The 23,437-nt window shown below is 36.3% G+C and overlaps 3 protein-coding genes and 1 pseudogene across 5 annotated transcripts; all 4 read left to right on the top strand.

Moving 5' to 3' along the window:
- Positions 1-4,435, top strand: LOC109190568. Of its 3 annotated transcripts, XM_019341075.1 has the most exons (10): positions 1-187; positions 274-349; positions 446-693; positions 1,428-1,538; positions 2,237-2,595; positions 2,813-3,024; positions 3,113-3,369; positions 3,701-3,879; positions 4,049-4,157; positions 4,189-4,435. In XM_019341075.1, the coding sequence occupies exons 3-9, from the start codon at positions 495-497 to the stop codon at positions 4,109-4,111; spliced, it is 1,380 nt and encodes a 459-aa protein (XP_019196620.1). In that variant the 5' UTR covers positions 1-187; positions 274-349; positions 446-494; the 3' UTR covers positions 4,112-4,157; positions 4,189-4,435. The 3 variants fall into 3 exon arrangements, with proteins under 3 accessions (XP_019196620.1, XP_019196618.1, XP_019196617.1); XM_019341073.1 differs by having other exon boundaries at positions 450-693; positions 4,049-4,435; XM_019341072.1 differs by having other exon boundaries at positions 4,049-4,435.
- An 854-nt stretch (positions 4,436-5,289) lies between these two features.
- LOC109190567 (heat shock cognate protein 80-like) lies at positions 5,290-8,440 on the top strand. The gene is made up of 3 exons (XM_019341071.1): positions 5,290-5,441; positions 6,163-6,304; positions 6,387-8,440. The coding sequence occupies exons 1-3, from the start codon at positions 5,319-5,321 to the stop codon at positions 8,225-8,227; spliced, it is 2,106 nt and encodes a 701-aa protein (XP_019196616.1). The 5' UTR covers positions 5,290-5,318; the 3' UTR covers positions 8,228-8,440.
- A 446-nt stretch (positions 8,441-8,886) lies between these two features.
- Positions 8,887-11,373, top strand: LOC109190307 (G-type lectin S-receptor-like serine/threonine-protein kinase At4g11900). The gene is made up of 3 exons (XM_019340778.1): positions 8,887-9,792; positions 10,922-11,053; positions 11,174-11,373. Exons 1-3 carry the CDS (start codon positions 9,543-9,545, stop codon positions 11,371-11,373), a joined length of 582 nt encoding a protein of 193 aa, XP_019196323.1. The 5' UTR covers positions 8,887-9,542.
- A 1,176-nt stretch (positions 11,374-12,549) lies between these two features.
- LOC109190306 lies at positions 12,550-13,840 on the top strand (annotated as a pseudogene).
- The last annotated feature ends 9,597 nt before the right edge of the window (positions 13,841-23,437 follow it).

Here is a 23,437-nt window from a genome sequence, read left to right as displayed (position 1 = left end):
CTTTCTCCTCTGTAAAAATTACGCCGACAGCTAGCTGTAAACAAAACACAAGTTTTCGATCTTCTGTTTTGCCCTTTTTTATTCTCCATATCTCTCAGTCATTATGAAGTTTTAAAGGAAGTTTTGCAATTTGTGTGATTTATTTACTCCTCAGTTTATTTTTCCAAACCAAAAATCTTATAAGACGGTATATTTATTTAAACGATATTATAAATTTTGTGTTTATCGACATCATTTTATTTTCTAGATCAGTCTTAATATAATTCTTTTTAGGTTTCAAACGATGGCCAGAAGTAGATCTGGGATGCCCGTCTTCAATCTGATGCTATAATACGCAGCTTCTGCCTCGGTAATTTCTATCAGATTCCCTGCCATTTCGAGAAAATTAATGTTGATAATGATTACCCACATTTTTTTTTCGTTATTTTGGTTTTATTTGGATTAGGCAGATGAGGTGGTTCGGTTGTTGAATGTGATTTTGGAGGGATGTTGTGATGGGTATTTATAAACACAGCAGCGAGCTCTTCCCAGAGAGAAGAGGCATAGCTGTTGTTGTGTCTAAATCTCTGGATTCACGTAGGAGTCGAAGGCTCAGCCGGGTTTCGAAACAAAGTTTGTTGCTTTGGGTTCTTCTGCTTGCTGTGCTGTTTTCAATCTATTTGATTGTTGTTGGTTTGAAGATGCACTCTCATGGTGAGTGGGAATTTATTTATCCCTTTTATTGTCTAATGTGGAAAAAATGAGCTTAGCATGTACACATAACAGGAGCAGTTTCCAATTCTGCAAATTTGAGTGGCATTTGAGTTTTATAATGAAAATGGCATACTCTGTTAGAATCCATAAAACTGTCAAGAGCCTGTTGTGAAGTGAGCCTTGTTGGTCATTTTGGACAGTAAACCTTGGACCATAAGACATCCCGCATTACCTTTATTTCAAGTTGTTTGATGTTTGTTTACAAGTCAATGTATCTGTTAATCAATAACACCCAATAGCTGTTGTAGTGGTCATATTGTTGTATGCTTAACTAAAGCTTTTTAGTTAAGTATACACTTGGCCTTCTTGGGGTTGTATATTATGTGGTCATATATGTCGACTCAAGTCTTTTACCCCTTGGGGTTGGCTATTATGTGGTAATATATGTAAACTCAAGCCTTTAACTTCTTGGGGTTGCATAGCTTGGTGCCTTGGTACTATGCTGCATTATAGTAATTTCGATGGCAAAACATGCTCCATGCTGTGTTAACTACATACAGAACAATGCTGTGTGTCTGTCTTAAAAGAGTAGACATTTTGAGGTTCATAATTTTAGATTGTTTATAAAGTATAAACTCAGTAACATGTATCATATTTTGAGAATGACTATGAATAGAGAAAAACTGACACAAATTTAGAATTATTGAGGTGTGTGTCTTTGATCATTCTCTCAGGTGGGTTGCAAGACAGACAAGACAGTCATTCATCTTGGGTTGAAATACAAGAAGAAATTTCTGGATTTAATACTTCAGAATCGACAAGGAAGAAACCACCCCGCAAGCAGAGTAAGATAGCTTTTACTGTCTTTCATTACATTGTTATATAATGTTGATTCTATTTCCAGATTGTCTGCTAATGATGCTGTTTGTGGAGTGGTGTTTGAATGAATAGATCGTCTTTTAACAAATAGTATTAGAGTTCATGGAAAATTGGAAATTATTGCTTGTGAACCTTATACAAATAATATTTCTGAATGATTATACACACACAATGTTCTCGTAGTACTAGTGCCCCATTTTCTGGTAGTGCTAGTGCTCCTTGCAGTTCAATGGCATTGACCTAAGATTCTATGTAAGTGTCCTTGGGTTCAAACCATCCTCTCCCTTAAATGTACCAAAAAGAAAAGAAAACTTGTTTTGTTGTATCTATCATGAACTTTTCGAGTATTGAAGGTTGACTCTGGTTATTTTTTAGTATAATATGGCTTCGAGTGGATAATTAGCCCCAGAAGGAAAAGGAAAGGCATAATCATCAATCTGTTGTGACAAGATGTCTTTGACCACCCTCCACCCTTTTACTGTTTACTCTACATAATCGAACATAGACATATAGGAAATACAGTGATCTTATCAAAAGCATCAGTTTTATCACATTTGTGTTGATTAATCCTATTAAGAAATTGTAGATTAATAATTCAATGGTTTATTTTTTATTTTTATGATTTAGCAACTCATAAATTTGACTTCGTATTTTATTTTTCCAGAGTTTTTCCCTTGTGAGGTAGCGTTGCGAGATTCAGTTCATTATCTTATTAACCCAGAGGATTCAATAAATTTCACTTACTTCTCTTTGGATTACATCCAAAGAGAAGACAAGATCTCTTGGAATGGAGCTTCTGAACTTAGATTTGGAGGACATCAGACCCTTGATGAAAGAGAAAAATCATTTTTTGCTACCAACCAAACAATTCATTGTGGCTTTGTGAAGGGGGGTGAAGGTTTCCCAAGCACTGGATTTGATTTGGATGAGAAGGACAAAAGATATATGAGTACATGTAGAGTTGTTGTATCATCATGCATCTTTGGTAGCTCAGATTTCTTAAGAAGGCCAACCAATAAACTGGTAATAATCCACTAATTTTCTGAGAATCGTCTTCTAATATGAGTTTTCTTCTTTTTGGCAATGCTATCTAATTGGCACAGTGAACTTTTATGTACGATATACTAAACTGAACTTCTTGAATGGTCCATGAGTAATCATTGAGGAACATATAAAAAAACTGCCTAAGATACTGCTCTACATGTTAATGGTATTGATGTCAAATTGTTATGTTTTTCAGATGAGTGGATATTCCAAGAAGAATGTCTGTTTTGTAATGTTTGTTGACGAGGGAACACTTTCCAAGCTAGCAGCAGAAGGACATGTTACAGATGAAGAAGGACATATTGGGTTGTGGAAAATAGTGGTTGTCAAGAACTTACCATACGGAGATATGCGGAAAACTGGAAAGGTGCCAAAATTTTTATCTCATCGCCTCTTCCCTTCTTCCAGGTGATTCTCACACTATGTTCACTGTTATCTGATTGCTTGTTCGAAATGAATTATGACTTATTTCTTTCTCTTTTGCCACATACTTCAGGTATTCTATTTGGATTGACAGCAAGTTGCGCCTTATAGCTGATCCAATGCGGATTATTGATCACTTTTTGTGGAAAACTGGGTCGGAGTATGCCATTTCAAATCATTATACCCGGCACTGTGTCTGGGAGGAGGTGATCCAAAACAAACGGCTAAATAAGTATAATCACACTGCAATTGATGAACAATTCAACTTTTACAAGGCTGACGGTCTTCCCAAATATGATCCTTCTGACCCTAATACACCTCTTTCAAGCTGTGTGTATCTTTTCTCACTTCACTCTTATTATTTCTTCTTTTTTTCCATGGTTTGGTGTTGGCTTTGTGATTCATCAGCAATTAGTTTGTTGAGCATATAGCCATTAATGTGCAATCCAACTATCAGCTTAGGCTTTTAGTTGAGATGGAGCACATGCTTCAATTTAGTTGGCAATCCAACTATCAGCTTAGGCTTTTAGTTGAGATGGAGCACATGCTTCAATTTAGTTGGCAATCCAACTATCAGCTTAGGCTTTTAGTTGAGATGGAGCACATGCTTCAATTTAGTTGCCTATGGAGCCAATATTCTAATTGTGCTTGCATATTGCAGATGTTCCAGAAGGTTCCTTTATTGTCAGGGCTCATACTCCAATGTCAAATTTATTTTCATGCCTTTGGTTCAATGAAGTAGACCGTTTTACTTCACGCGACCAGCTTAGCTTTGCATATACATTCTTGAAACTGAAGAGAACGAATCCAGACAAACCATTCCGGTTGCGAATGTTTAAGGTGAGACATCTTTCCATGTCTTTACATTCTGCTCCTTTGGTTCACAGTATTTTTACACCTATCTCATTTCGCTCATAAGTCATAGCCTCCACAAAGCTATCAATCATACATATATCCAAATCAGTACGCTTCAGAACTTCAGCAGTAGTTGATTGAAAACTTGTTTCAGGACTGTGAACGTAGGTCACTCGTGAAGTTATTTCACCACAGGGTACTGTCGCCTCCTCCATGATGAGTCAAAGATTACGAGTGTTGAGAATTGTCACTGAAGTGTCTGCATAGATCGTTATTCCTGTATTCCTTTGCTGTCGCTTCAGAAAATTTTGAGGAATCCCTGGGCGGTTTAATAGTGGACCTCCAAGGAATGGGAATGGGGTGCATTGGCATTCAAATTTATTGGTAGTCTGGTAGATATTGTAACTGAGGGATTTTTTTTAGCTCGAGAATCCAGTCCTAGGACTTGTACATTCTTTCTTTTTTGTACATTGAAAATTCTGGGGGTTTTTTCTTTATATTTACCACAATGAAATTAATTATTTGTCATTTATTGCTCTTATCAAGGAATTACTTAGGCAAGAACATACTTTTTTCTTTATTATTAATTATTATGTGTACCCACACTATTTTCAGATAATATCTTAGCTTCAACAACATGGTCTGCCAATCTAGTAATTACAAATCTCATTCCATCAACCCCAGAGAGTGATCATATTTCGCAAAATCATAATTGGAGGTCTAACCTTTAGAGCAAGAGAATGGTTAGGAATGTCGGAGTATCGAAATCTGTTTAGGAACTCCGGGGTGTGCAACTCAGCAAATGTAATACACATCATATCGACAAACAGTGTCGGAGTTGGAATCCATCTGAATGATTTAAACTTCTCGTATGCACATTAAATCTAGTGTTGGTGCCAATATAGCTCAAGTGCTCGACCATTTAGATACTTTAGATTACAAATACCCGCACAAAATATAGAGAATGTACTCTTAACTATTGCTTCAATTGATCACATTGAGACTTTAATGCATTATCTTTTGTAATTTCTATCTTAGCATGCCCATCATTTTCTACACCAAATTTACCATGAACTAGCAACTATCCACTTTGCAAAATTATGGATCTGTCATGAGTATAAAATAAAAAATAGAAATAACATTTTACCAAACAGGCCAATGATAAAATTGTTGTTTATATAAATAGTAAAGACAAATAAAATAAAAATTAGCCTGTGCAAAATTGGAATCAACTACTCCCAAATATATGGGAGATGAAAAAGGGAATAAATATGGTGATTTGACACGGTAAATTAAACCTATGTTTAAGGCAATGGAAGTATCTAGATCCCCTAACGAACTACACTATTTATAGCTCTGTTGTTCAAAACTCTGTAACTTCGCAATCGCTCTTACACTTCCTTAGAGATCCGAGATCGACTACAATGGCGGAGGGTGAGACGTTCGCTTTCCAGGCCGAGATCAACCAGCTTCTCAGTCTCATAATCAACACGTTCTACAGCAACAAGGAGATCTTCCTTCGTGAACTCATCAGTAATTCTTCTGATGTCAGTATCTCTCTATCGATTATACATACTTATTCATTCATGCAATCGTACATGCACCTATAGTTTGATAGTTTGATTCATTTTTATGTACAATTGATTTGGTAAACGTAGTTTATTGGATTACTACATAGTGTTTTTAATAACATTGTTGATTCCTTGTTTATAAGGTTATTTCTTGGTAGATTGATATGACTGTTATAGTATGATGTGAATTGCAACAAGTTGAATAATGTTTGTTCTGAGAAATATAAATGAATATGGAGATACATTGCTGTGTTGAAGTTTGTGCTGCTGGCTTGTAAAATATATTGGAGAGAAAATATAAACAATCACGCGTTAACTCTGTTTTGCTGAATTATGAAATGTATGTTGAGAATTGAGATCTAGTGATTTTGCATAATTTAGTTATATCACCACTTAAAGCAATAATCATCCCCAATAAAATGCATAAAGTTTGATAAATGGATCATAAGCGGATTCGGCTTTAGCTTCTGGCTAGACCGAGCGCTTTTGGTACGACCGAGCGAGCGTAATATGATATGTATGGCCGTCCGATCTTTTTCTGCAATACATAGGGGTTGTAGCAATAATATAAATGTTTTCATAATCTGATCTGTTCATGTGAGTAGCTGTATGCATTATTCCATTGGAGTTACTATGTCTAATGTGTTGATCTGCTTGGCGTAGCTTATTGAGAATATTATGTATGAAATGTGTCTAGGCTCTGGACAAGATTCGATTTGAAAGTTTGACGGATAAGAGCAAACTAGATGCTCAACCTGAGCTCTTCGTACACATTGTCCCTGATAAGGCCAACAATGCACTGTCTATTATTGACAGTGGTGTTGGTATGACAAAGGCTGGTAAGTGGTGGTGCCAAGTTTGTGTTCTATTCTGCTTCTTATTGTTGTTTATGCTGATCTTTTTTACATTTGTGCATTTTAGACCTGGTGAACAATCTTGGTACAATTGCGAGATCTGGGACCAAAGAATTCATGGAAGCTCTTGCAGCTGGTGCTGATGTTAGCATGATTGGACAGTTTGGAGTTGGGTTCTACTCAGCTTACTTGGTTGCTGAGAAGGTCATTGTAACAACAAGGCACAATGATGATGAGCAGTATGTGTGGGAGTCCCAAGCCGGTGGTTCATTCACTGTTACCCGGGACACTTCTGGTGAGAATCTGGGTAGGGGTACGAAAATTACCCTTTTCCTTAAGGAAGACCAGCTTGAATATCTTGAGGAGCGCCGGCTTAAGGATTTAATAAAGAAGCACTCTGAGTTCATCGGCTATCCAATCTCTGTGTGGACTGAGAAAACCATTGAGAAGGAGATTTCTGATGACGAGGACGAAGATGAGAAAGATGAGAAAAAAGACGAGGAAGGAAAAGTAGAAGAGGTTGATGAAGAAAAGGAGAAGGAAGAGAAGAAAAAGAAGAAGATCAAGGAAGTTTCTCATGAGTGGGCCTTGGTTAATAAGCAAAAGCCTATCTGGATGAGGAAGCCAGAGGAGATCACAAAGGATGAATATGCTGCGTTCTACAAAAGCCTCACCAATGATTGGGAGGAGCACTTGGCAGTTAAACACTTTTCAGTCGAAGGTCAGCTGGAATTCAAGGCAATTCTGTTTGTTCCAAAGAGGGCACCCTTTGACCTCTTTGACACAAGGAAAAAGCTGAATAACATCAAGCTTTATGTTCGACGTGTTTTCATCATGGACAACTGCGAAGAGTTGATTCCAGAATATTTGAGTTTTGTGAAAGGCATTGTTGACTCTGAGGACCTTCCTCTCAACATCTCGAGAGAGACGTTGCAGCAAAACAAGATCCTTAAGGTCATTCGCAAGAACTTGGTTAAGAAGTGCATTGAGCTCTTCTTTGAGATTGCGGAGAACAAGGATGATTACGACAAGTTTTATGAGGCTTTCTCCAAGAACTTGAAGCTTGGTATCCATGAAGATTCTCAGAACAGAACTAAGATTGCTGAACTGCTGCGATTCCATTCCACCAAGAGCGGCGATGAAATGACCAGCTTGAAGGACTACGTGACAAGGATGAAAGAAGGACAGAACGACATCTACTACATTACTGGCGAGAGTAAGAAGGCTGTGGAGAACTCTCCATTCCTGGAAAAGCTGAAGAAGAAGGGGTACGAGGTCCTTTACATGGTTGATGCTATTGATGAGTATGCTGTTGGACAGTTGAAGGAGTTTGAGGGAAAGAAGCTCCTTTCTGCAACTAAGGAAGGTCTCAAGTTTGAAGAAAGTGAGGAAGAGAAAAAGAGGAAGGAAGACTTAAAAGCCAAGTTTGAAGGTCTGTGCAAGGTTGTGAAGGATGTACTTGGAGACAAGGTGGAGAAGGTGGTTGTTTCTGAGCGTGTTGTGGACTCTCCTTGCTGTCTGGTTACGGGAGAGTATGGATGGAGTGCTAACATGGAGAGAATAATGAAAGCACAAGCTCTTCGGGACTCTGGCATGGCGGGATACATGTCTAGCAAGAAAACGATGGAGATCAACCCTGAGAATCCCATAATGGAGGAGCTTCGGAAAAGATCAGATGCGGACAAGAATGATAAATCAGTGAAGGATCTAGTGATGTTGCTTTTCGAGACAGCTCTCCTCACGTCGGGTTTCAGCCTTGATGAACCCAACACCTTTGGGAACAGAATTCACAGGATGCTGAAGCTCGGGTTGAGCATTGATGAGGATTCTGGGGATGCGGATGTTGACATGCCTCCATTGGAGGACGATGCTGATGCTGAGGGTAGCAAGATGGAGGAAGTTGACTAAGTTGGAGTATTTCTTTTACTTAGTTCTGGGATTTGTGTGGATCCATCGGCAGTCATTTTCAATTTGATCGCCTATCCGTATTCCCCCCACCCATCTAATATTGTCAAATGAATGCACAATTTTGAATAATAAGATATAAATTCACTTCATCACTCACTTTCAAATCATAAATAAGAGTAATGCAAATAGATTCAATAATAATCGAGTTTTGGACTTGGTCACAGCCATATTTATTTCTGCATTTTGCTTACAGGAGCTTTAGTTTTCATGGATGCTTTAAAGTCTTCCACTCTTCAAATCAAAACACAATTCTGTTTGTCACTTTTGCTGTATATATATAATATACGGAGTTAACAATTGTTGCAGTCAGCCAGGAACATGGAAATAACTTTTTTTGTATCCTTTCTTCTCATTTCTCTTCTGAATACTAGTCCATTCTCCTATGGAGTAGAAACAATTTCTGGAAACAAATACATAACTCAAAACACAACTATATCATCTCCCAATGGAAGATTCGAGTTGGGTTTCTTTAAATCTGCTCAGTCTTCTAACTATTACGTTGGTATTTGGTACAAAAATATCTCCCCTAAAACAGTAGTGTGGGTAGCAAATAGAGTCACCCCAATCCCCTCCGCCGCAATCCACTCCTCCAAATTTCGAATCCTCGTGCTAGCAACTCTCCGCGACGACGGAAACTTGGTATTGAGCAACGACGGCGTGAATTCGAAAACCCCACTTTGGCAAAGCGTCGAACACCCAACAGACACATTTCTGCCGGGTTCCAAGTTCGGATACAACAAGCGCACCAAAACCGGACAAGTCCTGACGTCGTGAAAAAAAAACTCCCGACGATCCATCACCCGGGCTCTATTCTTTCACCAACGACGGCAACACGGCCTTCCAATTGTGGAACGGCACAGAGGAATACTGGAACAGCGGGCCCAAATTCGGATTGGGGATTTCACTCACGTTGAAGCCGAGTCCCGCCTTCAATTTCAGCATCGTCGACAACGAGAACGAGACCTACTTCACTTACTCTGTAATTGAATCGGTGATATCGAGAGGGATACTGGACGTAAACGGACAACAGAAGTCGCTAACGTGGTTGGAGGCTACAAACGAGTGGGCGGCGATCCATCTTGTTCCGGCGCAACAATGCGACGTTTACGCGTATTGCGGCCCATTCAGCATCTGCAGCAATGAAAACTCATCGCCGGCGGTTTTCGCTTGTTTGTATGGCTTCTCAGAGAAACAGAAGGGTTTGAATGAATTCTTCCCAGGCTGTGTAAGGAAGAGCAGATTGAGGTGTGAGGAAATGGAGGAAAGGTTCAAAATGTATACAAATATGGGATTGCCAAGACATCCTCAGAACACTACAGCCGGGAGTGAAGCAGAATGCGAGTCCATTTGTCAGAAAAATTGCTCTTGTACCGCTTATGCTTACACCAATTATTGTTCCATTTGGGTAGGAGAACTTTTTGACCTGAAACAGCTTGGGAAAGACGACATCAATGGAAGCACGATTTACGTCAGACTTACCCCTTCTGAATTCCCAAATATCCAAGGTAAGTAATTTATAACATATCCCTAGTATCTGCTCAATACCGTATTATATTCAAAAGATGTCAATCAGGCCAATTCATTTAGTTTTGAACTAACTTTATTATGCAATAGTTATACCATGGATCCAGGTCCACATTGGATTCGAATCTAAAATACACAATTTACATACTAAAATGTTTGCAACTTGAATTGTTAGCATTTAGTATGTAAATTGTGAACATTCAGTATGTAAATTGTGTGGTCTTTTAGATTCGGGTTCACCTTGCCACCTTACAAGGTGGATCTAGATTCACGAAATAATTTGCCCTTATCGTGCCGTCAAGCATTTTTAATTTGTTCGGGCCAATCAATTTTTTTTATTAAATTTAAAATTCTTAACTCTAACCCTAAAACTTCAAGTTATCATACTTAAAATTTTTGAGATTTTTTTTGAGATTTTTTTTTTGAGATTTTTAAATTAACATTTTAAACATTCAATTTTAATAAAATAACGCATTTACACTAATAAATATAAATTTATACATTATTCAATCAATATAAACCTTTATTTCTAAATTCCAACTAAAAATAATTAATATTTTTACATTATAATATACGGAGTAATAATTATAACAAGTTTTTTTTTTTTTTTAAATCATTATTTATTTTATAATAAACTTATTAAAATTTTATTTACAAATTTAATAAAAATTACTAAAATAATCTTACATATAAGTTCCTTATATATATTGTTCTATATTACTTGTGAAGCAAAAAATAACTTTAAGTGACTCAGGCTAATAAATTTGGACGGTTGAACTTATCGGACTAAAAAAATTTTGATTCTATTAAAAATTTTCGGAATTATCAGGTCAGCTAATCGGATTAAGATTGACATCCCTACCCAGAATATTAGTGTCATTTGATATCCCTTTGATAGTTTGATTTAAGAGAAAGCCTGCATCCACTACAGAAGGTGCACTCGTGGTGAAATTTGCTTTTTGATCCTAGTCGGCAAATGATCATCAAAAGAAAAACTATTCTAGATAGATTATCCATAAATGACCGAATCAAACTTAAAATTTGTGATTACCAAGCAATTGTTTGATCAAACTTAACTGAATGTGTTTTGTTTTCTTTTCATGCCAACAGATAACTCACACCACTTGTCAGGAAAGCTCAAAGTTATCATTCCTAGTATAGCAGTTGCCGCAGCAGCTCTAATTGCTTGCGCTATTTTCTGCATCTGTTTTAAAAGGATGAGAACAGCATTGAAAACAACAGGTACGTAGTAGTTAATTGTAGAGAAATTAAATTTTCAGTGTTGACATTGATTCATTAAAACCATATATATTTTGAGTCTCTGAAATATTAGGGTTTGGAATAATTTTCTGTTCACTTCAGAACATGCAGTGGAAGCAATGGATCAAGTGATAGATGAAGATACTGATGAGAATGGCGGCATTGGTGTTCAGTTCTTTACTCTCCAAAGCATATTGGAAGCTACAAACAACTTTTCCAATGCAAATAAGCTTGGAAAAGGAGGTTTTGGTCCGGTTTATAAGGTTATCAATCAATTATTCCGTATTTCTTTAGCTAGCTAAGCAATACATTTTAGGTTGTTGCTTTTGCTTTTCTATAACGGAGTGTTTGGTAAATAGCTGTTAGCTGATTGAGTTAGTAGGTTTGACTAGTTGATATCATTAGTTAATTGTAGAAAAGTGTTTGGTAAATTAGCTGATAGCTGATTACATGCAAAATGACTTTCCCAAAAAGCTGATAGAAAAAATTGCTTTGAGTAGCTTTTTGAATTTTAGCATTTTGAAGCAATAAGTTGTTACAAAAAGCTAATTAATCAAACACTCATATTGATTGTTTAACCAAGTTTAACCACTAATAGTGGTCAAATAAGCCAAAATTAACTGATAAGCTAACTATTTTACCAAACATGACCAATATCTAATAATGAAAATGGTCTTGTAGGGTATCAATAGTTATGCTGTGCAACCGAATGTACCATGCGCATGGTGCATACGGTTCAAAACGACGTCGTTTTGATTAAAAACGCGCGTCCCACTTAAAAAAAAAAAATCAGGTTTGACTCTCAGCAATAGCATTATTGTGGATATATAGTTATAAAATTGTGGATATATAGTTATGAAATTGTGGTTATATAGTTATGAATTTATGGATATTTAGTTCATTCATTGTGGATATTTAGTTCAATCATATATTGTGGATATTTAGTTCATTCATTGTGGATTTTTACTTCATTCATTCATTCATTGTGGATTTTTACTCCATTCATTCATTCATTGTGGATTTTTACTCCATTCATTCATTCATTGTGGATTTTTACATCATTCATTCACTGTGGATATATAGTTATGAAATTGTGGATATATAGTTATGAAATTGTGGTTATATAGTTATGAATTTATGGATATTTAGTTCATTCATTGTGGATATTTAGTTCAATCATATATTGTGGATATTTAGTTCATTCATTGTGGATTTTTACTTCATTCATTCATTCATTGTGGATTTTTACTTCATTCATTCACTGTGGATATATAGTTATGAAATTATGGATATATAGTTATGAAATTGTGGTTATATAGTTATGAATTTCTGGATATATAAAAATGCTATTGCCGGGAATCGAACCTGATTTTTTTTTTAAGTGGGACGCGCGTTTTTTTAACCAAAACGGCGCCGTTTTGCAACCATATGCACCTTGCAAGGTGCATTCGGTTGCACAGCATAATTTGCGGTAGGGTATGCTTTCGGAAGAGCAAGAAATTGCAGTGAAAAGATTATCAAATCAATCTGGACAAGGCTTCAATGAATTTAAGAATGAAGTTATACTAATTGCAAAGCTTCAACATAGAAATTTGGTTAAACTTGTTGGCTATTGCTCACAACCGGGAGAAAAGATATTACTATATGAATATATGCCAAACAAGAGTTTAGACACCTTCATATTTGGTAAGCCTAGATCTTTGTTATTCCATTGATAAACTATATATAAATTAATAAGTTCGATCAATTGTTATACTTTATTAACCCGTTGTTTTCACAATCTTTTTTTTTTTTAAATTAATTACTTTCTAAGATCAAACACGTCGATTGTTGTTGGACTGGAGCAAAAGGTTTGATATCATATTGGGAATTGCTCGTGGACTTTTATATCTCCACCAAAATTCAAGATTGAGAATCATCCATAGGGACATGAAAACAAGTAACATTTTATTAGATGAAGAAATGACACCCAAGATTTCAAATTTTGGATTAGCAAGAATGGTAATTGGAAATGCATTAAAAGCAAATACCAGAAAAGTCGTTGGCACTTAGTAAGTATCATAATAATCTTAATTTCAATTTTTGAGTAAATTTTAAAATTTCATAATTATTCGTAGTTTTTTCAGTGATTTACTTATTGTGTTTTTTATTTTGTATAATTCATGCATGATCTTCGGATTGCGTATGACAATAAAAAGTGGTTGTATGTCTCCTGAATATGCACTGGGTGGAGACTCTTCTCAATTAAATCTGATGTATTTAGCTTTGGATTAATCATACTTGAGATCATTAGTGGAAAGAATAATAGGGCATTCTTTCAAAATGAAGAAATTTCAAACCTTTTAGGCTATGTAAGTACCTCACAAATCTTAATAAGTTAGTGTTTTAATTTGACTATATATGTCTGGCTTGATTTACTCTTCTTCTTGAATCAATTATCTCAGGCATGGAAGCTATGGAATGAAGGGAACATAATGGGTTTAGTAGATGACTCACTACACAAATGTTGCAAGGATGAAGTATTGAGGTGTATAAATGTTGGGTTGCTATGCATTGAAGAAGATCCAAAATGTCGTCCCACTATGCCTAATGTATTTTCAATGTTGATGGATGAAAGTATGACTTTACCTAGACCAAACAAACCTGCTTTTGTTACTAGAACACAAACTTGCAATGACTCTTCTAGTGTGACACCAGGTCAACCATGTTCCAATCAACTCACTTTTTCATTAGAAGGTCGATAGAAATATGTAATGATGATACACTATATTGTATGTCCACTTTACACACTTTATTATAGCAATAGTTGTTTGAAAAATAATCTTAATATTGTTGAATAAATTAAGTCACTAATATTTCTACACTTGTCCTAATTTTATGTTTCCTAGCACATGTATTGGCTCTCCTTAACTGTTGGAGTTTTTTATTTGCTTCTGTTTATATTATGTTCTTGTATGGCCTATTTAAGGCTAAAGTTCTAAAGCAATAATGCATAGTGCTGTTTCTTGCAATCATTTATTATTTAACAGTGGTACTAGAGCCACCACCTGTGAGTGTCACAAGTGAGTGAGAGTTACATATCTTCCACTATTTCTTCCAAGCAAAATGGTCGCAGAAAACTTTGTTCAACCTGCAATTCCACGCTTCGATGGTCATTATGATTATTATTGGAGTATGTTGATGGAAAACTTTCTAAGGTCGAAAGAGTTGTAGGAGGTGATCGAACCTACAGTAGCAGAATCAACCGCTGCGATGTCTGAAACTCAGAAGGCGGCGTTGAAATTGAAAGATCTCAAAGCTAAGAACTATCCCTTCCAAAGGCTCTGTTTGGCAAATCTTATTTAGGAGCTTATAGCTTATTTTAAGCTACTAATAAGCTATAAGCTCTGTTTGGTAATGTTTCCAAAATAAGCTCCTAGCTTAAAATAAGAGCTTATTTTGGAACGCTACTTTAGGTAGCGTTTCAAAATAAGCTCCTAGCTTCCTAACTTTTTTTTTTTTTTTTTTTTCCATCTTTATCTTTATTATTTTAAAGAAATGACATAAGTTATCCTTCCCAATTAAAACCCTTTTCTCTTATCCTTTATCTGTAACTTTCACCGCAAATATTATTATTATTATTATTATTATTATTATTATTATTATTATTATTATTATTATTATTGTTATTGTTATTGTTATTATTGTTATTATTGTTATTATTGTTGTTATTGTTGTTATTGTTGTTATTGTTGTTATTGTTATTATTGTTATTATTATTATTATTATTATTATTATTATTATTATTATTATTATTATTATTATTATTATTATTATTATTATAAGATTTGCAACAATATTGCTACTTCATTATGAGATGCTATATCATGATTATGCTAATAGTTTTATTTTAAAATGTTAATTTTTTTTAAAGACAAAATGTTAAATTTTAATATGTAAACAAACTAATTTAAATTTTATGTAGATGTCCTTTTTAGTCTTTTTACATTTATAAGCTTATCAAAAAGCTAATTTTACCAAACACTTTCAGTCATAACAGCTAGCTTAACAGCTCTTCAGTTTTCAGGTCCGAGCTTATAGTTTTTCAGCTTTCAGCTCCTAGCTTATAGCTTTTCAGCTAGCTTTGCCAAACAGAGTCCAAGTAATTGACTGGACTGTTCTAGAGACTATCCTTAAAAAGGATACCTCTAAAGACATTTGGGATTCTCTAAAGAAGAAATGCCATAGAAACACAAAGACGAAGAGGTTGCATATTCAGAATTTTCGATCGGAGTTCGAAACACTTCGAATGAAAGAATGCGAGAATTTCACAAAATTTTATTCAAGAACTATGGCAATAGTCAACAAATTGCGGATCCATGGTGTAACACCCCACTTTTCTAACTATTAATTATCTCTCTAAATAGTCATTAACATAATCTAAGCAGCGGAAAACTAGATAAAAGTAGTGAGGGTGTCACCGCCACAACCACCACTCTTGGTGATTGCACAGGCTAAAGGGTAAAACTATAACATACGATTAAGTCTGGGTACGAAAGTAAATACTAAAAAGTAAGGGGGAAATACGTCACCCCAAAACAGTCTACAAACATCATCGTAAAGTATAGGGTCATAAGTCTAAATCCATAAAGACATCATAAGTAGAACTAGAGTTTAGACAGCTCAGACTAAGAGACTAATCTAACTCGATCTCTTCTCACTGCTGGGCCCACCTGAAAGGGGTTTTGCAAGATACATAGACAAACAGGAAAACACCCGTTAGAACGAAGCTAAGTATAACCACACTCAACCCTGTAAAACATTCTAGCATACACTTTGAAAACATTTGATATCTTTATAGCAATAAGCTAATCTCAAAACGTCTTTAGTTTATCATATTCTTTCTAAATGCTTGCACCCCAGTTGGCATGCTTATATATGAATAAGACTAATCACGTATATTCATATACATATAGACTTCTCAAATAACTTATCAAGCAATTCATGCTTACAGATAGGATCATGTTTAAAGATCATATAACAAGTGTTCACATGCTATCTTGCTCTTATCACATAGCTTATTAAGTAGAACTTCTACTACATTACAATAATCATGCTCAAGGAACCTCTCAAGTTAAACTTCTTATTAAACAATCTTTTACGATGTTCTATTCGCAAACAATCATGTATAACAATATACTCATGCTCATGTGCAATCTAGTGCAACAATATGATCATACTCTTATGCAATCTAGTGCAACAATATAATCATACTCATATGCAATCTTGTGCAGTTATATTCTCATACTCATATGCAATCTGGTGCAATAATATAGTCATACTCTTATGCAATCTAGTGCAACAATATAATCATACTCATATGCAATCTTGTGCAGTTATATTCTCATACTCATATGCAATCTGGTGCAATAATATAGTCATATGCAATCTCGTGCAACTATAGATATATAAATATTCATACACTCTTTTATAAATAGAGTACTTTCTGTGGAGGTATCTTTCTTACTTTCTCGAGTCTCTCTTGACTCTCTTTCTTTCTCTTGAGTCTTTATTGACTCTCTTTCTTGAGTCTCTCTTGACTCTCTTTCTTGAGTCTCTATTGACTCTCTTTCTTTCTCTTATACTCGTAGACGGCTTAGGGTTTCACAGAAGTGTGACTTACACCATCGGGAACGGCATAATTCCGACCCAATATCTCCTACCGTCTACGGAACCAATCTCGTGGTTCAAACTCTGTGGAATCAGGCATCGAACTATTAGTGTGCACACCCCCTAACTAGGATTCCAAGCCCGGCGGGAAATTTCCAACCTCGTAACGTGGGAATACGCCGCGTTACATATACTTGACCCCAATGTCCATAATTATCTCCCGAGAGGAACATAGTCCAAACGGTATCCTCCAAAATCTCACCGATATAGATAATACATAGATATATCTCTCATGCATCAATCTCATGCATGCAACAATTCTATTACTTCTCAATGCATCAAAGAATGATATACCACATGCTTATGGTTTTTGAAAGTATTCTTGGACTCACGTTGGTCCTTGATGCATTTTTGAAATATGGCTCATGTGAAATGTCAAAATGCTCTATAACATGCTTCTGAATCATGTATACACTAACATGAAGTATTCAAGGATATATCATCATGCTCGGTTTGCAAAATAGCAATTTCTATACATTTCACTCAACAAGTATGCTTCTATTCTCATTGATCAAATAATACAATTTAATCATGTTTTCATAATAAATCATATTCTCAAAGGATCATGCTTCTTTACTCAATAAAATATCATCAGATCACAATAATCAAATAATTCTTCATACATAGTAAACTAGCAAATTATTCACTGTGTAGCAATTCTTCACAAAATCCTTCATAGCATACTTGTTTTTAATCCAAATTCAACGAAATCAAAGCCAAAACGTGCGTCGAGACGATCCCGAAGAGTCGAGCCACAAGGGCCCGTAACACTCGGTCCGAAATGACACGTAGCTGAGCCACAAGGGCCCAGCCACTGCACAAAATCTATCTCAGAACAAACTCAGGGACCTGGGGCGGGACTCCTCATGGTCCGCCCCATGAGCCCCGTTACTCCAACGGGACTAGGCGACGGCCCTCCTCTAGGGCCGTGCCCTAGTCCCGTGTAGCTATGGTCCTAGCAGGCGGCCCTCCTGATGGGCCGCTGGTCTGAATCTGGTGCACACTGTGTTGTGTACCAGATGGTGTTTCACCTGCAAAAACTAATCCAAACAAGTCCAAAACAATCTCAACAACTCACAAACACATACTAAATCACTTCTAAGCATGAACACATCAAAAACTCATAGTTTCTACTCATTTCTACTCAAAACTAGGCTTAACAGAGCCAAATTTAAAGAGGAATCCATGGGGTTATACCTCTTGTAGACTTCTCTTCTTCTAGCTTGGTTTCCACCTTATTCCTTAGCTAGCTACAACCTCCTTCACCTCCTAAACACCTCAAACAAACCGTACAACACCTTACTACTAAGTTCTCAGAGGTAGAAAAGAAGGAAGACTTGAAGAATGAATGGCTAGGATTGAAAGAAGAAATGATGAACTGACTGTGTTGTTTTCTCCCTTCTACTTGGCAGACAATTGTTTGGAGAGGCAAAGAAATGGATCAGGTGAAGGCAAGGTGAAATGATTCTATTTATATGGGTGCAAAACCCTAGGTAGATCACCAATGATTGGTGGAGGGAAAATGGTCTTTTGGCTTACATCTTTAAAATATCAGACATGGCATTGTGGTTCACCTTGTATCATGGACCAAGGGATAGAAATGCTCACTTTAAATACTTTGGGGTTGAAAGTGAATTTTCCCAAAAGCTATATGGATGAACACTTGTTCAAAATTTCATTTTAAATTCTCCCATTCTCACTCAGATAAAATTCTCGATTTAAATCTTGGTACGCAAAATACCCGAAAACTTAAGGATTTTCGAATAGACTTTATTTCTTCGGTTTCGAATTAATTTCAAAATGCTACAAAATTATTTTATTCAACCACCGATTAATCGCAAAAAATTTTAATGGGGTAAAAAGCTTCTTTGGGATTTCTTAATACTGGATTTATAAAATAAAATTTTGGGTTGTTACACATGGTGACAAAGTCGAAGATAGTGTTGTCATTGAAAAAAATACTTCGATCTATGACAACAAAATCTAATTTTGTTATTTGTGCTATAGATGAAGCAAATGACTTGGATGTGTTAACACTTGATGAACTAGAAAGTTCTATTTTAGTTCATGAAAGAAAGTTGAATTATCATGATAATGAGGCTGAGCAAGCCTTAAAAGTCTCAGCACAAAACCAGTCATCGACAACTAATGGTGGGAGAGGAGGCCATCACTCAACAAAATCAGCAGACAAGTCAAATATTGAGTGTTACAGATGTCATAAGTATGGGCTTTATAAATCAGAATGTTGTACTAATTTGAACAAACAAAATGAAGAAAGTACTAATTTTGTAGAAAAAGAAGAAGATATTTCTCTGTCAGGCTAGTGAGGAAACTCATCAAAACATGTGGTATTTAGACTCTGGCTACAGCAACCACATGTGTGGAGATAAAGAAATCTTCACCACCTTGGACGAGTCTTTCTGTAACATTGTCAAGTTCGGTGACAATTTCACTGTAGCAGTTATGGTAAAGGAATGGTGTACAAGAGAGAATTCTAATCACACCATATCCAATGTTCTTTTTGTTCCAGAACTAAAAACCAGCCTTCTCAGTTTGGGTCAACTTCAAGAGAAGTGGTATGAGATCCTGATAAAAAACGGAGAATGTCGAATTCGAGATAAAAATTTTGGCTTGATTGCTTGAGTCAAAATGACGAAAAATCGTTTGTTCCGACTTTATCTTCGCCATTCATCTCACTCATGCTTCACATCAAAGCTAGACGATGTAGCCTGGCTAGGGCCGGCCCTGAGGCATGGGCAGGCTGGGTGCCTAGGGCCCATTCTAGAGGGGGCCCCATAGACCCTACGGTATATATATATATTACTTAGTATATATTAGAAAAAATAATAGATTTGAGCAACTAAAGATATTTGAAAATATTTTTTGATTTTTATACAATTTAAAATTATTGAAGTCATTGGATAATAATAAACTAAAAGAATGTTGCAATAATTTTACAATTACTTTTTCTCATAATGATATGTTTGATGTTGATTTTGATGATCTTTTCTCTAAATTATCATTTTTTTACCATTATTAAATTTTAATTTTAATTTTTCATATAAGGGCCATTTTTTTTAAATTTTGTCCCGGGCCTATAAAATGTTTGGACCGGCCTTGGCTAGCGGTTATGGTCACCTAAACTTTGGTGGGTTGAGAACTCTACAACAGAAAAATATGGTATCTGGTCTTCCTCAAACTTCAGTTCCCTCTCAAGTCTGTGAAGAGTGTGTTATTAGCAAACAACACCGTAAGCAATTTCCTAAAGTGACATCCTGGAGAGCGAAGAAGGTGTTAGAATTGGTGCACTCTGATATTTTTTGGCCGATAAATCCACTTTCAAATGGAGGTAACAAATACTTACTTACTTTCATTGATGATTTTAGCAGAAAACTCTGGATTGATTTCTTAAAGAAAAGTCTGAAATTTATCTCCAACAGTCCAGAACCAACGAATGGTTCACGATGTTTCAGCTCGGTTACTTTCGTCCAAGGCAGCCACTTTCGTGCTCCTCTCTACCTGCTCCTTGGCCGAGAGCATCACTTTTGGCCTCCCAAGGTCGAACGCTCGGCCTGCCTTGGCACGGAGTGCCAACTTTCGGCCTCCAAAGCGCTTCTTGGCCGAGAGCATCACTTTCGGCCTCCCAAGGCCGAACGCTCGGCTTGCCTTCTCACGGAGTTCCAACTTTCGGCCTCCAAGGCCGAGAGGTGGAACTTTCGGCCTCCAAAGCGCTCCTTGGCCAAGAGCTTCACTTTCGGCCTCCCAAGGCGGAACGCTCGGCCTGCCTTGGCACGGAATGCCAACTTTCGACCTCCAAAGCCGAGAGGTTTAGTTCGGCAAGGCCAAATCAGCGACTGGCCTGCCTTGGCACGGAGTGCCAACTTGGCCGAGAGGTGGAACTTTCGACCTCCAAAGCCGAGAGGTTTAGTTCGGCAAGGCCGAATCAGCGACTGGCCTGCCTTGGCACGGAGTGCCAACTTGGCCGAGAGGTGGAACTTTCGGCCTCCAAAGCCGAGAGGTTTAGTTCGGCAAGGCCAAATCACTTGGCCGAGAGGCTCGGCTTTAGTTCGGCAAGGCCGAATTAGCGGCTGTGTGTTTTTGGAAAAATGATACCGAAGTTTGGCATAACAAACAACATTCATGCTCGTAGGTGCCGACACACACATGCTCAAGCTTGGATCAAGCTTTTTTTTTTTTTTTTTAATCTCAATTCTACGTGCGAAAGAGAACCTCTATGCTATACAATTCAATGAGACTTTAAAAGACTCTTCTATAAATAGTGGGGCAAATCCTCTTCCCAAATCAATGTGGGACAAAAGCTCACCTTTTTTTCCCTTCATTTTTCCAACTCAATGGGTCTACTTTGAGAATCAATTTCTCATTCACCCATTACCCGTTTTGAGCGTACAATATATCAATCTCTTCGTCTCACTACGAAGAAACCGAATCCACTTTGACCCAACCCAAATCGAAAGTGGACCCACTGATAATTATACCACAAAATAGCCACTTAAAATATCATTTTAATGCTAACTTTTCAACAATTTTTTACACTGTCACCCTTATTTCCATCATATAAATAGGGATATGGTAAAATTAATATAATTATTACTTGTATGATTGTACTTAATAAATGAGTAAATACCCAAAATGGTCCCTCGACTATAGCTAAATTCACAAATTGGTCCTCAACTTTCAATTTCACCCAATTAAGTCCTTAATTTTATAATTTTAACACAATATGGTCCTCTGTTTATTTGACCGTTTGTTGACTGTGATTTTTGAGGATATATATGTAATTTCATGGTCCATCGTCGGTTTTTTAAGGTTCCGGTTGTATTTCCAGACCGCACTGTTACATTTGAATCCACTGTCGAAAGCAATCTACCAAACCCGGTCACCTTCTTCATCCTCCCTTTGGATTCAATGTAGTTGAATTCGTACCAAAGCGAAGAAGACGACGTGTTTCCGAACCGGTGCAACGTCATCCTGGAGGCCTCCACGTGCTCCGACGAGAGCTGAAGGTTCTTCTGGAGATCGTCGATCACGGTCAATTAGATGGAGGACCAAATCGTGTCAAAATTGCAAAGTTAAGGACTTAATTGGGTGAAATTGAAAGTTGAGGACTAATTTGTGAATTTAGCTATAGTCGAGGGACCATTTTGGGTATTTACTCTTAATAAATTAAAGGTCAAGTATTAGTTCTGAGAGTAGGACCAGTTTATAATTTTCTAAGACAGTTTCTAGACCTAAAGAGCTGTTCTGATCTTCTACGTTACCAAACGTGTCCAAGTCAACTTACCTAAGCCATTGCTTTAACTCGGTATTTCTTCTTCCTTGCTTTCTTTCCCTTATTTTTTGGTTAAGAAAAAATTGCCCAGTCAAATATATTTGTTTGAGCGTTTGATTAGTATTTCAAGATAATCTATATGGAAGTCAAGTATTCCACATTACATATTTGGTGATTCGTTTATTAACTATTGGCCAATTTTATATAATCACCGTGGAGGACCAAAATGGTTAACATTTTCAAAGTCGATGATTTAATTGGATAAGAAAAATTGTTGAGGATCAAATTGATAATTTTGCTATAGTCGAGGGACCATTTCGGTAATAACTAGAGACAGATTCAGAAATTTTTTCCAAGACAAAATATTAAAACAAAAGAGACAATTTAAAAAAAAAATTACCTAAGAAATATAGTGCAAAAAAAAAAACACATTGAAACTTTATAAAAATATTCATAACAAAATATGAAACATAATTAATTTGATAAAATAATTTAAATAAAGAAACACATTATAAATTACACATATCATTATTAATATAAAAAAGAATGTTATATATATATATATATATATATATGTGTGTGTGTGTGTGTGTGTGTGTGTGTGTGTGTGTGTGTGTGTGTGTGTGTGTGTGTGTGTGTGTGCATACAAAAGTTATATATGGGGTGGGGGCAGGCCGGGCAGCCCTTCCTGCGCAAATTATGCTGTGGACTTGTGTCCACAACGACGTCGTTTTAAGGAAAAACGCGGCCTTTCAGTTTAAAAAAAATTGATTTTTTCTCGGGGTTAACGGCGTTATTCGTTTGTGGAATTATGAATGTACAGTTATGGAATTATGATTGTACAGTTATGAAATTATGAATGTACAATTATGAAATTATGAATGTAAGTTATGGAATTATGAACACAGAGTTATGACATTATGAACTTACAATTATGAACATACAGCTCGTTTGGTTCGCTGGAAAATATTTGAAGGGAAATGGAATTGAAATTCCATGGAAAATGAATTCCAGGAAAATTGATTCAATTGTTTGGTTGGTGGAAATGAAATTACTGGGAATATGGATTCCATTGTTTGGTTGGGTTTAGAAAGATAAGGAATAATGAATATAAAGACCAATATGCCCTTAAAAAGATGAATGAATAAATAGGTGCTTATGTAATTAAGAAATTTTCATAAGGGTAAAATGGTCCACTCATGTTATTTTTCTTCCCAATCCTTGTGGAAAACAAAATCCCACCCCTTTGCAAAGAATTCATTTTCCTCCACTCTGAGGAATCCATTTTCCAATGGAAAATGTTTTCCATCCAACCAAACAACATAAACCAACATTTTCCTTCACTTTGAAGAAAACATTTTCCATGG

The sequence above is a fragment of the Ipomoea nil genome, unplaced genomic scaffold, assembly GCF_001879475.1.
Source record: "Ipomoea nil cultivar Tokyo-kokei standard unplaced genomic scaffold, Asagao_1.1 scaffold1576, whole genome shotgun sequence".
Classification (NCBI taxonomy): Eukaryota; Viridiplantae; Streptophyta; class Magnoliopsida; order Solanales; family Convolvulaceae; genus Ipomoea; species Ipomoea nil.
This window is presented reverse-complemented; position numbering and strand designations above follow the sequence as displayed.

What these genes read in the sequence shown, in the direction of transcription:
- LOC109190568 (XM_019341073.1), top strand. Translation starts at nt 495, where the DNA reads ATGGGTATTTATAAACACAGCAGCGAGCTCTTCCCAGAGAGAAGAGGC. An exon ending in GAAGGCCAACCAATAAACTG is followed by an intron (nt 2,596 to 2,812) that starts GTAATAATCCAC and finishes TATGTTTTTCAG; the next exon opens with ATGAGTGGATATTCCAAGAA. An exon ending in TAATACACCTCTTTCAAGCT is followed by an intron (nt 3,370 to 3,700) that starts GTGTGTATCTTT and finishes TGCATATTGCAG; the next exon opens with ATGTTCCAGAAGGTTCCTTT.
- LOC109190567 (XM_019341071.1), top strand. Translation starts at nt 5,319, where the DNA reads ATGGCGGAGGGTGAGACGTTCGCTTTCCAGGCCGAGATCAACCAGCTT. An exon ending in TCATCAGTAATTCTTCTGAT is followed by an intron (nt 5,442 to 6,162) that starts GTCAGTATCTCT and finishes AAATGTGTCTAG; the next exon opens with GCTCTGGACAAGATTCGATT. An exon ending in TGTTGGTATGACAAAGGCTG is followed by an intron (nt 6,305 to 6,386) that starts GTAAGTGGTGGT and finishes TGTGCATTTTAG; the next exon opens with ACCTGGTGAACAATCTTGGT.
- LOC109190307 (XM_019340778.1), top strand. Translation starts at nt 9,543, where the DNA reads ATGGAGGAAAGGTTCAAAATGTATACAAATATGGGATTGCCAAGACAT. An exon ending in TGAATTCCCAAATATCCAAG is followed by an intron (nt 9,793 to 10,921) that starts GTAAGTAATTTA and finishes TCATGCCAACAG; the next exon opens with ATAACTCACACCACTTGTCA. An exon ending in AACAGCATTGAAAACAACAG is followed by an intron (nt 11,054 to 11,173) that starts GTACGTAGTAGT and finishes TGTTCACTTCAG; the next exon opens with AACATGCAGTGGAAGCAATG.